Genomic DNA, 15,880 nt, shown 5'->3' with positions numbered 1-15,880 from the left:
TATTAAATGAGATTAGTTTTTATGTACATTTATTCAATATTATAATCACATATTTCTATAAATGACTATGTTTCACAGGTATTAAAATTGAGTTCTGTGTATAGCCTCTACCAAATCGCACGCTGCACTCCAGCTAATTTATTGTAATCAGCTAAGTGGCGGAATACGATTCTTGATAATCTCCACCTGGGAAGAGTACCACGTGGACGAGACGTTAACATACAACGTGGTGTTAACTGTCTTAAAGCAGTTTGCCGAGGAATTGTTTCATCTATTTGTTTGCCTACTGCTTCCTGCAACAAAAAGATTATTTCAATAATAAAAAAATTGACATGACAATACATTATAACAAGAGGGAATAAAATGTTCAATGTACTGTTGAAGTTATTCATGTATTTACAAGATGAAAAATATTTCACGGTATATTGTAAGGTTAGAAAATGCGTGTAGACATTTACCCGAAGTTCAAGTGGCAAAATGTCATTCCTCTTCATAGCCACTAAGCGTAATCGTTCCGGTGCATATTTTTCTGCCAGTTTTCTTCGTTTAACATCACGAATCATCCATCGATTAACATATTTCGTACGAACTTGCTGGAACTGAACGTAATGAATTTAGAACAAATTTGATAAGAATAGTTGTAATTTCTTTGTACATTAAGAGAAACTAATTATGCAGTTTCAAAAATGTACTTATACTTACACCGCAAGCCGCGAGACTTGTACTTTTTGAAAAAATATTCGAGAGTGTCAACAAACCGTTCTTTATAGCAGCCATGTTTAGCTCAACAGCTGTTTGTGTCCCATCCTGTTGATGTAACTTATCTCATGTACGATATCTACGATATTCTCGCAACGTGATAGTGAAGCGTAATATTAAGATAATCTGTGCAATTTCCAATTATTTATTTAACTAAAGAAGCATAAGACATACATGTAACAATATGAAGACCCGATTTAATTCTTATGATATCGCCTGCACCATAACTGAGCTGCGAAAGTAAGTTAATATGAGAATTCTTTAATAACGACTTTATCTCCCAGCCGTGGAGGTTAACATATAAATATATAAACATACTAGATTTCTTCAATTTATTTATATTCCTAAATAAAATTTAGGCTCATTGGTATGCGCGTGAATCAAATTTACGACATCGACCACCGGACTTATCTCATACGTCTTCAAAGGAGCGAAGAAAAATGTGTACTCTTATTAGAATCTGGCAACAGGATTCACACTACGGCATTCGAATGGCCAAAAAATGTAGCGCCGTCAGGATTTTCGATGAAGGTATTGACACATTTCAGCTTTTCTTTAAACAATCGTACGTGATAAAATATTTTTACAGATGAGGAAACATCTTAAAAATAAACGACTTGAGAGCCTTACTCAAATCGGGGTAGACCGAATAATTGATCTACAGTTCGGAAGTGGCGAAGCAGCTTACCATGTAATCTTAGAATTGTATGATCGTGGGAACATAGTTCTAACAGATCACGAAATGACCATTTTAAATATTTTAAGGCCTCACACAGAAGGTGATAAAATTAGGTGAGCTCCGATCTAAGTTTAATAATTGCAACATCTTATATTTATGAGAAATTAAATAAGCACTTGATGATTAGATTTGCTGTTAAAGAGAAATATCCTATGGATCGCGCCCACCAAAATACAATGCCTCCATTAGAAGAGATACAACAGCATTTACAAAATGCTAAATCAGGAGAAAGTCTAAAGAAAATACTGAATCCACTTTTAGAATTTGGTTCTGCTGTGATCGATCACGTTCTGTTGACACATGGTTTCACGCTTGGTTGCAAAATTGATAAAGATTTTAACATCGTAGAAGACATGCCAAAGCTGATCCTAGCATTGGAATGTGCGAATGAGATGTTGGACCATGCCAAACAAAACGTATCCAAAGGATACATCATACAGAAAAAAGAAAAGAAACCAACTACAGATGGCAAGGAAGAATTTATTCACACGAACATTGAATTTCATCCATATTTGTTTGAGCAATATAAAAGCTATCCGCACAAAGAATTTGATTCTTTCGATGTCGCTGTGGATGAATACTTCTCTACGATGGAAGGTCAAAAACTGGATTTGAAAGCTCTGCAACAGGAACGCGAAGCTTTGAAAAAACTAGAGAATGTAAAGAAGGATCACGATCAGAGGCTAATAACACTAGAAAAAACTCAAGAATTGGATAAGCAAAAAGCTGAATTGATCTCTAGAAACCAAACTCTAGTAGATAACGCGATATTAGCTATACAAAGTGCTCTTGCAAATCAAATGGCTTGGCCTGATATAAAAGTCTTGTTAAAGGAAGCAGAAAGTAGAGGTGACCCTGTTGCATGTGCGATTAAGCAACTAAAATTAGAAACAAATCATATTTCTTTATTGCTACACGATCCCTATGAAGAGAGCGACGAAGAATCAGAGCTGAAGCCCATGCTAATTGACATCGACTTGGCGCACACAGCTTTCGCAAATGCTAGGAAGTATTATAATCAAAAGAGATCGGCAGCTAAAAAGCAACAAAAGACGATAGAGTCCCAAGACAAAGCTTTAAAGTCGGCGGAAAAGAAAACGAAGCAAACGCTCAAAGAGGTGCAAATCATACATAGTATCAATAAATTAAGAAAAATATATTGGTTTGAAAAATTTTATTGGTGTATCAGTTCTGAAAACTACCTTGGTAAGTCGGAAATTTCTGTCATATCTAAGAGAATGTATTGTAATTATATTTTAAATATTTTATAGTAATCGGTGGCAGAGATCAACAGCAGAACGAACTGATTGTGAAAAGGTATCTCAAATCTGGTGACATATACGTGCATGCAGATTTGACTGGTGCCAGTTCTGTAGTTATTAAAAATCCTGACGGAGGTCCTGTACCTCCGAAAACCTTAGCTGAAGCGGGTACAATGGCCGTTGCTTATAGGTAATAGATATTCTTATGCTTTTTAATGTTCTCTACATAAGACATCATAATTTTTATATTAGCATTGCATGGGATGCTAAAGTGGTAGCAGGAGCGTGGTGGGTACATAATGATCAGGTATCGAAAACTGCCCCTACTGGAGAATACCTTACCACCGGATCTTTCATGATTCGTGGGAAAAAGAATTACCTACCACCTTGCCAATTAGTAATGGGATTCGGCTTCCTGTTCCGCCTAGAAGAAAGTTCAATTGAGAGGCACAAAGATGAGAGGAAAGTCAAAATTATAGACGATGATAGTGAACATACGGAATCAGTCACTGAAGAAGACAGAGAAATCGAATTAATAGGAGACTCTGATGAAGGTAGAAAGGATACAATGTTTTATAAATTTAACAGTAAATATCATTGTCATTAACCGGAATCATTTAAACTTGAATGAAACAGATGGACAGCCTGCAGATAAAAACTGTTTGAGTTCCATTCAAGAGGAGTCTAAATCAGACCTGATTAAGGAAGAAAATGACGCTAATCAGGATACTAGCGACGAAGAAGACAACCCATCTCAATTTCCTAATACACAAATTAAAATTAATCTTACTGGTTCAAAGTGAGTTAGTCAGAATTCACAGATTATACTTCTTTCCATCAAAGATAATGTTACATTATATTGGGATAATTTTTACAGAGTGAAGTTAGACATCAAAAGTAATCATTCAAGTAAAATATCGCAGAAGGATCCGGACGATGTAATATACTTGGGCGATGATAAGCCTGTCATTATAAATACTGTAGCTAGAGAAGAGAATTCTAAAGTTAAGTCCAAGGCAGTTCCAAAAAAAGAAAGTAAAGAAGAAACAGAAACTAAGAAAAATGACCAAGTAGTTTTGAAGCGAGGTCAGAAAGGAAGATTGAAGAAGATGAAAGAAAAGTATAAAGATCAGGATGAAGAAGATAGGAAATTGTCCATGCAAGTTCTTAAAGTAAATATCTTTTTTATTAATGTAAGAATATTGGTGTTAAACAGAATTTTCTTATAGTCATGTATTGACAATTAGTCAGCAGGTGCTGCGAAGGAAGATAAAAAGAAAAATAGAAATAAAGACCCATCTGGTCCAAAGCAGCAAACAAAGAAAAAGGGTACGATGAGACCACCTCCGCAACAAAACTCTCAAATAGTAGATAATATTGAGGATGAAGATACAGGCCCAGGACCCGAAGTAGACATGTTAGATCAACTAACTGGAAAGCCTGTCCTGGAAGATGAACTGTTATTTGCTGTACCAGTAGTTGCGCCCTACAATACTGTATTGAATTATAAGTACGTAAAAATATTTATCTAATGTATATCACGTTTCTTACTTAATATAGTCCTACGTGTATAATGTGTTCTATTTCAGGTTTAAGGTGAAACTAACGCCAGGTACTGGTAGAAGAGGAAAGGCGGCTAAGACTGCTGTGGCAGTATTTATGAAGGACAAGGAAATCACTTCAAGAGAAAAAGACTTATTGAAAGCAGTGAAAGAGGAAACAATAGCTAGAAATATTCCCGGGAAAGTTAAGATAAGTGCTCCACAAATACAAAAGGTGAAAAAGTAAATTCGAGTACATCTTTGGTAAATATGATAATAAAAGGAATGTATTTGTACATGTATGTATAAAATGATTTGCTTGTCAGAAGCTATATGATACATGAAAAAATGTTTTTTAATTAATAATTTTTGTACATAAAAACCTGTGTTCTTTTCATCGTTCACATAGTGGTATACAAAAATTAATACTGTTTAACAGTAGGCACTTAGCAAGGTAAATGAAATTTTCTACAATTCTTTAACGCGCGAGTGTGTCGAAATGTACCTTATTAATTAGTTCGAACTACGTGGATAACAAAATATACTTGCAAATAATAACCCTTTCGCATAATCGATGTATCAATAGATTTACAAATCTCATTATAAATACAGCAATGTACAATCTCACCAAATATAATTATTTGTATAAACACGCATAATAACCAATATTTACTTCAGACATACAATTCAATATAATTACGTCGTAAACATGTCCTCGTCAGAAGCAGTCTCGCTGTCTATCACTGCTTTTCGTAAATTTCGTGGACTTCTAGGTGACATTACTTTCCGCGCAGTAGGTCGCGATCTAGTACCCTTGGATATGACCTATAAAAATGACAGAAATATATTCCTTCAATGCACACTTAATTGAAATAATAAACGCTCATATTACCTCTGGTTCTGATTGATCTGACATCGAATCGACATATGTTCTTTTTATTCTTCTCCTGTTCCTAACCGGACTCTTTTCTTCTTTTGAGTTGCTCGGGGCAACTTTAGGTTTTCTCGTCTTTTTAACTATTTTTATATCATACTCTTCATCAGAATCGATGTCTTCGAGTATTTCTTTAATATCTTTTACACCACCCCGTTTTTTATCTAATACAATGTCTACGGTGCTATCATCTAGATTGTTCAGCTTATTTAGATTTACTGTTGGTTTTATCAGTTTTGACCGAGGACTCTTTCTACTTCCGTCGACTAGTTTCTTTAGCCTCTGCGGTGTAGATTTCTGGACTTCATTTCTCGGAGTGTCGCTGCCCTTGCCCTTGAACTCCAACTTTCCATCTGGCTTGTGCGACAATTCTTTTAATCCGTCCACTAGTATTTTTATAAATTTTTCATAATTCGGCGTTTCATTGTATTTTACACTTGCCAGCAGGGTCATGTATTTAAGTATAGGTCCCGGAACTGACCCTTGAAAAGACTTCTTTAAAAATTCTGGGATATTATCAAAAGCTTTTTCTTTCTGTTTCTGAACATGAACTATGTCAGATAAATTTTTCTCCCATAAAAGAGTACCAGATAGCCACTGGATCATGTTGTAACCCAAGATTTCAAAATCACCACGCATTGTCGGTACTAAAAATATAAGTGACGTATGTTCAATTACATTCATTGTCGTCATCAATGTATTTATCAATGTATTACTTAATACTTTTTATAGTCTTTACCTCCCATGTGAGCATCTCTGCTGGTATACTCAGGAGTCCCATTATGTGCCTTTTTTGGGTCTAATTTGTATTCACCTTTAGTATAGTGAGAAGCCAATCCAAAATCCACAAGATAAACTTGATTCTGAGATTTTAAGTCTAATAATAAATTCGCTCCCTTTATATCCGCATGAACATACGTTTTATGATGGATATATTCCAGTACGTGTATCTAGAAAATTAGAAACGAAAATGTGAAATCTAATAACTGATCCAATGATGTAAACAGTTTATTTATAAACGTATGCAAATTAAAATGTTCTTTAGATTTCCCCTTACTATTTGTAAAGCTACTTTATATACTGTGTGTTCTGGAAATCTCCTATTATTCGCTTCGAATAGCTTCCATAAATCTGTACCATACCGATCCATTACTACAAACCGGTATTTTGTATTTTTATATTCATGACTTCCAGAGCTTATATACTTAGGCATGCCAAGTGCTGGAAGATTCTTTTTTCTTCTCCAACTTTCGACTAAAATAAATCATACACTGCTCTATTTTCTTATACTAATATTTGGATAATATTAAGAAAAACAATCCAAATAAGTGTACATAGAAAGAGATACATGGTGGAAGACTCACTTTCATCGGGTTTAGCATTTCTCATGTAAAAATGCATTTCCACAAACAATGGCCCATTCCCATGTGGTTCCTAAAATGTAAATTTTAAAAGAACACTTCTAAAGGAATACATAATGTATTTAAATGCAAATGTGTGTACAGGAACACTTACTATTTTAATTACGTTAGGATAATCTTTTGGACCTTTTCCATTATAAGGGGCACCTGTAATTAACAGATTATTAAAATTACCGATTAAAACAATTAAACGCGTATTATTATCATCAAGAAATGAAAGAACGTAAAGTACAACGACGAGCGTTTGCATACCGGAGTAAATTTCGCCGAAGCCTCCTATTCCGATAGACTTCCCAAGAATCCACTGTTTCTTAGCTATGTCAGTTAATATCTCGCCAGCAGATATCGGATCCGGCAATTTATAAGCTCCCTTCTTTCTAGGGGCTCGTTTCACCACTTTGGCACACATTATAAGGTTACGGAAGAACGTATCGTAAAAATATCTACAGAAATGCTTAGCATTCAGAGAAATAAGAAAAGAGATCAGGGACGTTTCTGAGAGTTATATAAAAATCTTTAACGTCGTGACAAACTTGTATATTCAAATAAATTCGTAAATACAATTCAATGAACAACGATCACTTCCCGCAGTGTTATAGAATAACTGTGAACGTAAAAAAATTCAAAGGCGGGAACCTTAACGTTTCAGTGCAACCTCCTGGGAAAAGTGAAAGTTCCCATGGAGTTGAAAATCCATCGTCCAGAAATTGGTGATTGCAGCGCGTACGATGAATTTAATAATTCTGTGTCTAAGAAAATACGACGGAAATCGTTAGTCGTTAAGCAAATTTACATCATGTAACAATAATTAGCATGAACCATCGTTTACGATTCGGACTACTTCAAGCAACACTGTCCCTTCAAATCTGCGTCTCGCGCCTTTTTCACGTCGTTATTGCTCGATTACATTCAATTATATTTATCAACGATAAGTAGTAGAGTGTAACCGGTAAAATTAAAGAAAATGCGCGCACCTTAAGAAGAAACCAAAAATATGAAGGAACGATGAATAAAACTTCACACGTTTTGTGTTGTGCGTTCATTTTATGAAACGGAGATTCGCCTGTTCGCATTCCGTTGCGTAAATCCGCGAGCCGGGAGTGCTTAGGTTATCTTTTTAAATGGAAGAAGTGGCTATTGTTTCGCCACAAGCAGGTTTGAATTCTAATGACAAAACTAGCGAGAAAGGGGACGATAATTCTAGCGCAAATTACAATGACTCTGAGAGTGATCGCGAAATCCCATATGGGGAATGCACCCCGCAACAGACATCGACGAGTAGACAGATTGACAATTCAATCTTTAATACCATATCTAAAATCGTTAATTCCACGGCAAAGGTAAATTTATATTGTTTTACTTATTTAATAATTAATTATACATAAATTCGAAGTCTGATTCTATCATCGAACATCGTGTTTAATCTTTAGGTACCGGAGATTCATGACTTTAAAATCGTGAAACCAATAAGTCGCGGTGCGTTTGGCAAAGTATTCCTTGGATACAAAAAGTCGAATCCCGATAAATTATATGCAATTAAAGTAATGAAGAAAAATGAGATGATACATAAGAACATGGCTTCGCAAGTCATTATAGAAAGAAACATATTAGCTTTAACTCGTAGCGCTTATTGCGTACAATTATTTTATTCATTGCAATCCGTTAGCAATGTTTACTTAGTAATGGAATATATGGTAGGTGGAGATCTTAAGAGTTTGCTCAGTGTTTACGGTTACATGGAAGAGCCCATGGCAGCTTTTTATATCGCAGAAGTCTGCTTAGCTTTGGAGTACCTTCACTCTCATGGCATTGTACATAGAGATTTGAAACCAGACAATATGCTTCTGTCGATAGAAGGTCATGTGAAGCTCACGGATTTTGGCCTTAGTAAAATATCTTTGCACAGAGATCTCGAGATATCCGATTTAGTTAATTGCACGCCCAGCCTTTGCACCAGAACCCCTGGGCAACTTCTTTCGTTGACGTCTCATTTGTCGTTTGGTTCTGGCGGGCAGAGATCTACGAGCGACTCAAACATCAGCGAGAGGAGTTCGACTGGTATCAATTTACTTTCGGCACTGCAACAAGCCCGTACGAAAGTTCAATCTTCACCAAATTCGGTGGTTTCCTCCGTCGCATCTGGGGATTACTCCCGAGTATCTGGTATTGCTCCTTTTCAATCCGCTGAGGATCTCCATTTGACGGAACGCTTAGAGCAAAAGGTGATCATTGAAACGAACGAAGAGGAGGAAAGCAGTTCCGGAAGTTATCACACTTGCGAGGCGTCTTTGGTTAATGTAATCAGCCATCTGACTCATAATACGGAAGAAGAGGACGAATCCACGTTGGAGGCTGAACAGTCTCAGCAACCTTTACTCCACACGAGTCCGTTGAGTACGTGCACCAACACCTATACTAGAAAAAGCGCAAAACGAAAGAGGCCTACAGCCGGCACAACAACTGGTTTAACGTGCGAACTTAACGCGATAGATTTGGATATGGACAAAACACCGAAGAGAAAAAATCGCGGGTGCATCTTTAATAGGAGTCAGATGGACTCCACTATCTCTGAGTCGATGAGACAAACGGATAACGCCAATAGTACGGCCGAAGGGCAGGAAAGTGGATCTAGTGGCAGAGTCGCGTTCAGTACGCCAGTGTCCTTTACGAAACAGAGATGCTACAGCGAGGAGATGGGGGAGACGAAGTGCGACGAGGAGCAAACGCGCCAAATTAAGTCGACGAGATTTCAGCTGCCACCGGCTCACATTTCCCATTCGGCTCCTGAGATATCCATGGATGAAAACCAGTCGTCAATAGACAAGCATCGGTCACCTCAAGACATATCACCTATAAAAACTCCTGCGACTTCCGGCAACTGTTACACACCGTACAGAACTCCAAAATCGGTCAGAAGAGGGCATACTGGCGTCAACCGATCTGACGATCGAATACTTGGGACGCCCGATTACCTTGCTCCGGAATTGCTTCTGAGGCAAGGTCATGGACCTGCGGTGGATTGGTGGGCGTTAGGCGTGTGTTTGTTTGAGTTCTGTACCGGGGTCCCGCCTTTCAACGACGAGACACCGCAGGCAGTATTCGCTAACATTCTTGCCAGGGATATCCCTTGGCCGGAGGACGAAGAAGCTCTGTCGGCAGTCGCCACGGAAGCTATCGATGCCCTTCTAACCTTGGATCAAACCGAGCGTCCTTCGGCGCAAGAAGTGCGGGTCATGAAACTCTTCCAGGACTTCCCTTGGAGCGACCCACAGAAGGCAACGCCCCCTTTCATACCGCAACCCGACGACAATTTCGATACGTGTTATTTTCAAGGTACGTAGTTTTCGATTATTTGCCTTAATTAAATTGTAACACTCTTTCTCCTTTGTCTTTTCCAGCGCGAAACATAATGCAACATTTAAATGTGAGCAATTGTGACACGTCGTCTTTGGAATATCACGACGATGTGAAAACACGACCTGCTTCGTAACAGGGACCACGTTAACACAAGAATTTATGTATAGCACCAGACTATTTTTTATATACGTGTATATGTGTAATAAAATATTTTGTTACATCTTAGCACCTTCGGATATCTCTAAACGAAAGTTCCGCTCTGTTGAACAGTGTTTATGTAACATGAAATACGCGGGGGATGAAGGAAACTGACATTGTCTTTTATTCGTATAAAAAGATTCAATACTTAAAACGAGTCTCGTTAACTGTAACGCGTCATGGTCGATAATATGAGGATTACAATGATTGAGAACGAGACACTTGATGAAGCAAGCATAGTAATACTGCTCGTTTCATTTTAGATTTTTGTAAATCCATGGCAGGTAGTGTGTCACTCTCGTATAAACGCCAGGATATTGTCCTTTACCGCATCCGATTCCCCAACTAACGATACCAACCTGTGTCCAGCGTCCATCGTTCACCATTAAAGGTCCGCCGCTGTCACCCTTTAAAACAGGAATAAATGTTACAATAAGAAAATTTTAATTTTAATATTTCTTTCGATACAAACCGAACAAGAATCCTTCGCGGCTTGTCCGGCACACAGGAAACTATCCACGATACCACCAGGCGCTGCCGCGCCGTATTTCAGTTTGCATTCACTGTTCGTCCAAATTGGTATCGAAACTTCTTGTAATATTGCTGGTTGTGGTCCACCTGAAAAGTTAAAATTTAGATTTGCTGTTCTGTTATTGTCAAGCTTCCTCTACTTCAAAAGTAATGAACTTTTCTGAACTTCGTACTTTCTCTCAGAGAACCCCAGCCAATAACAGTAGCGATCTTTCCAGGATATAATAGCGAGCCGCTTGGCAAACAGATAGGTCTTATTTGTTCTGTGAATGGGACAGGTTCGTTAAGGGTGAGTAACGCGATATCGTTGTATAACGTGCGCGAATTGAAACCCCTGTGCCTGACCACTCGTTTCACTCGTCGTTCAATGTGTCGGACCTCCCTGTTCGTTTTGATGTCGTAATCGCCCAGGCGAACTGTTAATCTCGCCACGTCCCAAGAATTCATACTGAAACCATCAAAGAGGATCTTTCATTTGCACGCGTAAACTCAATGCAATTTCTGCCTTCATAATTATATAGCAATTATCAGTCTGTTAATCCCTTCGTGGAACAGCTTGAAGAGAGGATCGTTTAAAGAAAGGCTGGCCTTGAACTAGCCGTTCTCACAGTAGGAAAACTGAAGCTACACTAGGTACGAATACTAAGAGTGAGATGATTTTGTAATGCCGATCGGCTTCCAGGGAACTCACGTGGCAACGCAATGAGCCGCGGTGAGAATGTGTCTATCGTCGATGAGCGAACCACCGCAGAATTGTCGGCCAGCGTTGAAGAGCGCCGCCATCCAAGGCCATTCGCCGGGGTCGGCATCCTGACCGCCCACGATCCTCTCCTGGTCCTGAATACCGTTCTTCGCGCCGCACTGATTGTGAGACGTGTCGATGCTGACCACCGTCTCCGAAGGTTTCTCGCTGCTGGTCGAAGGCACGGTCGACGCGCCCGGCCACCAGGCAGGTTTCTTCGTCGGCCAGGTCGTAGCAATGCCGGGTTTTTTCGACGTGGAAACTGGTTTCACCGTTGAGAACGTCGGTAATCCAATGAACGGTGGATGAGTGGGCAGCGGCGGTATAGTATGATCTGGCGGATGCGTCGGGATCGGCGGTGGCCAGGAGCCCGGTGTCTGCGGCCTTGGTTTCACGACGATCCCATCCTCCTTCTTATCGTTATTTCCACCCTGAAGCAACCCGCGAGGGAGAGTCTCGTGAAACGTCGCCTCGAGACCGAATAACGGAATAGGAAGTCGAAGAATCACCGGAGGGATTAGATACAGCAGTAAAACCGCAGTCGTAAAAGTCTAAATCGTTTGTGAAACCGACAGATACAACCGAACTGCCACTTTCTAAGCTGGATTCGAAGTTTTCGATTCGCATCACGTATTATTTTACGAGTTCTTGGTAACTAACCAGGTTCTATAATTCAGATTGAGAAATCGCCCAATAAATTGTACTTCACCTTGTAATTAGTTACAAACATTAATTTACTCGACTAATTAAGAACTGATCGTACGTTCAAAGATCTATGAAAGGATCTATTATATCACAGACACAACTTGTGCACAGAATATTCAAATTCCTAGTTCTATACTGAGTAACATAATCTTAAATCAATTATAAACCATTTCCCTTTTATTAAAATGGAAAATAGTCTTTTTACTTGCGTGTCTTCTACGATGGGACCCTCGGTGCTGTCCGGAGACGGTGTAACGACTGGAAGTATGTTCGAGCAACAGATCCCGAAACTTGTTTGACCATTCTCTCGGGTGTAACTGCAAGTATCGTAAACGCCGAGTACCCAGCCGTCTAATGGGCTGAGGTCAGGGATTTTGAAATATGGATAGCATTCCTTGAAACTGGTGCAACGTCCAACCTCGCCTTTCGACGTCAGACAGGATTCGCTGTTGGAGGCTCCGCTCCAAAGGATACCACGTCCATCCCGCATCTCTGACCGGACATCAAAATCCCTGGCGGCTGAATAAGATATTTCAATGCATGGTATAAAAATGAAGTGACGCTGTAAGTAATTGTATATCAATTTACGAATACGTATCATTGTGGGATTGTGATGTACACCAGGAATACAGCGCGTAACTGTGTGTACACGCGCGCATAACTGATGTTCGACAGAGAATGACACATCGTCTAAGTTGTAATGAATGCAAGACACGCGTAACAATACATACTTGCGACTGACACCAAGGTAACTTTCTATTTTTTTTACAACCTCGATCGCCGAATTTATAGCATTGATACATTGTAATATATCGCAACCAATGTGTTGACGCGCGCGGAACTTATGTCTAGTTATGTCACTTGGATTTTAAATTCTAAAGGAAGTCATCAATGACTTGTTCAATTTTTTTTTATCATTGTATCATCGACTGAATTTTCCAATTCGATTGAGTCAGATGTGTCACAATAGAATTCCATCCAGATTCTTGACAGCGGGTTCGCTGACCCAAGTTACACACGCAGGTGCACGCACACGCGGCAGATATGCGCGCCTGGAAGACTTCCGCTCGCCGTGTATGGAACGTTCGCATGGTCGTGGACATTTCGATTTGATTATTCGCATCGTTACCATCAAGTAAATTCCAAAACAATCTTCGATTACTTCAAAAGTGAGTTTTCTACACTCTAGGATTTTCTACTCACGATGTTACAAAGTGACTAACACTATTGCTTACTCGACTGTTACTGTTGATTAATTTAATCTTTATAAATGTGAATTATAAAACTGAAGTCACTTGTACTATTTTATTAATCACGTATGGAAATGTTTGAGTTGACGCTCACCATCGACGATCACCGCGTTGTCATCCTCGTCTCCAGCTTCAAAAGATGACTCGAAGTGGATGGATTTGTCCTCCGGACTGGCATCGATGGTACCGAGTACCATCAAAGTCGTCAGGATGATTTGCGCGATAAGAAGTGATATCGTTGCCAGCGACGTCGTTTGATGTCGCCGGTTCATCTTCGGGAAAATCACAGATAGGAATCACAGGAAGAAGAGAAGAAGCACTTGGTGTTCGGGGACCCTGTGGTGTTGCCAGTAGGGATCCTGGGACTGGCACTAAGTTGCTAAGCTGCTGAATAGCCGGTGCTCGTACTTATAACGGGCCCGTCCTCCCCTCTCGTGGCGCCTGTTCTTTGCCCCCGGTGAGTTCGACACGTCTTCTCGTCTTCTTCGTGGGTTCTTCTCGTCTTCTTCTTCTCCCAGTCTCCGAGCACCTCGAGGCGACCGCGTGGAGGGCCAACGAAGAAAAAAGGGTAGGCGGGACGTTCACGGGAATCTGGAGCTGATGGTATGCTAATTTTCGACAGATTGAAAGGGTTTCGGTCCGCCGATTCGATCACGCAACGCGATCCTCTTCTGCTTCTTCAGAAGCTCATGTGCATAACATACGATGTTCCCCAGATTTATATACAGTAAATCCTTTTAGTTGATTTAATACTTCCTTCTTTTATATGCCATCTATAATTTTATTATATATTGATATTCGGCAGTTCAAAAAATTTGACAGGTCCAATAAAAAAGTAATATACATATACTGTAAATATATTCGCTCAGTCCTCCTGTCAAGCGATCATCCGTCTCCTAGTATCTATTTTTTTGGCTGTATTCTAGCGGTATTGCGATTAGTACGGTTCGTAGATTGTATCTAATTTCCCGGTTCGGTAACGGTCACACAACAGGTCGATATGGATCAGGAATATGTAATCGAATTCGTACAGGCGGAATTCGTTCTGGCAGCGGCGCGGTCCCGATACGAATTCCCTGATTATGTAAGTGGTGTGACGGAACCGGCACAACTTTGATTTGTGTCGCCCAGAACGTAAACGAACGTCGGGTTCACAGAGTGGCAGCATTTGCATAGAGAGAGAGTACGATCTACGGGCTGGCCTTGAAGAGGCCGAGGCGAAGACTGCACGTAAGGGACGGCCGTGAACTTAGCAATCGTGCGTGTTCCACCTCGTGCGGATACTAACGTGCGCGTGCATTTCCCTTTGGACACAATGAATGGAATTTCTTCAAACGCTAGGCGTGCGTAGAGTGCTCGATACCGGTCGACTAGTTTTCTCTGCTTTCTATTTATTCAAACGCTGTTGTCTTTTTCTTAAGAATTACGGCGCGCAATTGGCGATTGTAAAAGCTCGACTGATCGTTACGTTTCAAATATGTTTGCCTTTCGTTAATGGATTTCGTCTTTGTAAGAATTATGTTATTTACACAAGCGTTTATGCAAATCGCAAACAGCTCGCGTAGAATTTTTCGTCAACGCCTTAATGCAAGCAGTTCGTTAAATCTCACGAATCTCTTAATTATGACTCTTCAACTGTAAGTACTTCCTGCTCGTCCCTAAGGCATTTCAAGTTTCCTTCAATTACGAGTAAGTAACGTCGTGTAATATTAATGAATCAAGAGTAACTGGTTACAGAGATTCCAAGTTTAAATTGCATCGTGACTTTGTCGTAGAAAAAATGTGTAAGTAACGATAATTACTGTACAGTGGAGATTGGTTATTGCATAGAAATTACGTAAAATATTTTATTTGATTAAAGTAAATATATGTTTACGTTTGTTCGTTGATTATTAGGTTCAGGTCGTTCGAGTGAGAATAGTTTTTTTTCGTAAAAATGCAGCATCGGGAGGGTGTTGGGTGAAAAAAAGATGGTAAGAAGCACGGTGCCAGTCCTTGAGATGGATATAAACTTCACATTCCGTGGTTCAACGAACTGCACCTTAAAAGCGCGAGGGGGATAAAACGAGGTGAAGCTTCTACTTTTTCTCTTTAGTCCCTCTCGTCCTTTCCTCGAACACCGGCTATTAATAATTTGCGTCACCGATAGTCGTTCACCGTGCGGTTGATCCGCGATTTATCTCTGATCCTCTATTATTAATAAACACATCTGAAACGTAATCAAATGACTGTACCAATACTGACAAGTAACTGTTTGAAAAATATCCATCGGTCATGAAAAAATATTCGTCGTCACTTTTTTTTAATTTTCAATTCCAAATCGTACTTGAGGATGTATTGGCTATACAGTCAATCCCAAAAGTTTATGTACCTTAGAAAAACGCATTTCCTATAATTAAAAAGAAATCAGACGTCGGAAAAATAATGCTAATAATAAATAG

At 39.5% G+C, this 15,880-nt stretch overlaps 5 protein-coding genes across 5 annotated transcripts; 2 read left to right on the top strand and 3 right to left on the bottom strand.

Moving 5' to 3' along the window:
- Positions 1-12: 12 nt before the first annotated feature.
- mRpS14 (mitochondrial ribosomal protein S14) lies at positions 13-900 on the bottom strand. The gene is made up of 3 exons (XM_018024388.2): positions 703-900; positions 459-599; positions 13-293 (listed from the first exon to the last, which is right to left on the bottom strand). Exons 1-3 carry the CDS (start codon positions 775-777, stop codon positions 108-110), a joined length of 402 nt encoding a protein of 133 aa, XP_017879877.1. The 5' UTR covers positions 778-900; the 3' UTR covers positions 13-107.
- Positions 901-907: 7 nt separating this feature from the next.
- Clbn (Nuclear export mediator factor NEMF homolog Clbn) lies at positions 908-4,928 on the top strand. Its single transcript, XM_018024384.2, has 10 exons — positions 908-999; positions 1,119-1,290; positions 1,349-1,551; positions 1,626-2,704; positions 2,770-2,950; positions 3,013-3,314; positions 3,397-3,559; positions 3,638-3,932; positions 4,008-4,270; positions 4,350-4,928. Exons 1-10 carry the CDS (start codon positions 944-946, stop codon positions 4,546-4,548), a joined length of 2,913 nt encoding a protein of 970 aa, XP_017879873.1. The 5' UTR covers positions 908-943; the 3' UTR covers positions 4,549-4,928.
- LOC108624829 (serine/threonine-protein kinase VRK1) lies at positions 4,639-7,254 on the bottom strand. Its single transcript, XM_018024387.2, has 7 exons — positions 6,909-7,254; positions 6,751-6,803; positions 6,600-6,669; positions 6,293-6,489; positions 5,975-6,185; positions 5,194-5,882; positions 4,639-5,126 (listed from the first exon to the last, which is right to left on the bottom strand). Exons 1-7 carry the CDS (start codon positions 7,063-7,065, stop codon positions 4,998-5,000), a joined length of 1,506 nt encoding a protein of 501 aa, XP_017879876.1. The 5' UTR covers positions 7,066-7,254; the 3' UTR covers positions 4,639-4,997.
- Positions 7,255-7,387: 133 nt separating this feature from the next.
- On the top strand, positions 7,388-10,238 carry gwl (serine/threonine-protein kinase greatwall). The gene is made up of 3 exons (XM_018024360.2): positions 7,388-7,996; positions 8,087-9,989; positions 10,055-10,238. The coding sequence occupies exons 1-3, from the start codon at positions 7,778-7,780 to the stop codon at positions 10,144-10,146; spliced, it is 2,214 nt and encodes a 737-aa protein (XP_017879849.1). The 5' UTR covers positions 7,388-7,777; the 3' UTR covers positions 10,147-10,238.
- A 57-nt stretch (positions 10,239-10,295) lies between these two features.
- Positions 10,296-13,759, bottom strand: LOC108624815 (proclotting enzyme). Its single transcript, XM_018024361.2, has 6 exons — positions 13,534-13,759; positions 12,395-12,708; positions 11,434-11,915; positions 10,916-11,190; positions 10,684-10,829; positions 10,296-10,618 (listed from the first exon to the last, which is right to left on the bottom strand). The coding sequence occupies exons 1-6, from the start codon at positions 13,709-13,711 to the stop codon at positions 10,466-10,468; spliced, it is 1,548 nt and encodes a 515-aa protein (XP_017879850.1). The 5' UTR covers positions 13,712-13,759; the 3' UTR covers positions 10,296-10,465.
- Between the last annotated feature and the right edge of the window lie 2,121 nt (positions 13,760-15,880).

The sequence above is a fragment of the Ceratina calcarata genome, unplaced genomic scaffold, assembly GCF_001652005.2.
Source record: "Ceratina calcarata isolate Rehan_Ccalc_2016 unplaced genomic scaffold, ASM165200v1 scaffold329.2, whole genome shotgun sequence".
Lineage (NCBI taxonomy): Eukaryota > Metazoa > Arthropoda > Insecta > Hymenoptera > Apidae > Ceratina > Ceratina calcarata.
This window is presented reverse-complemented; position numbering and strand designations above follow the sequence as displayed.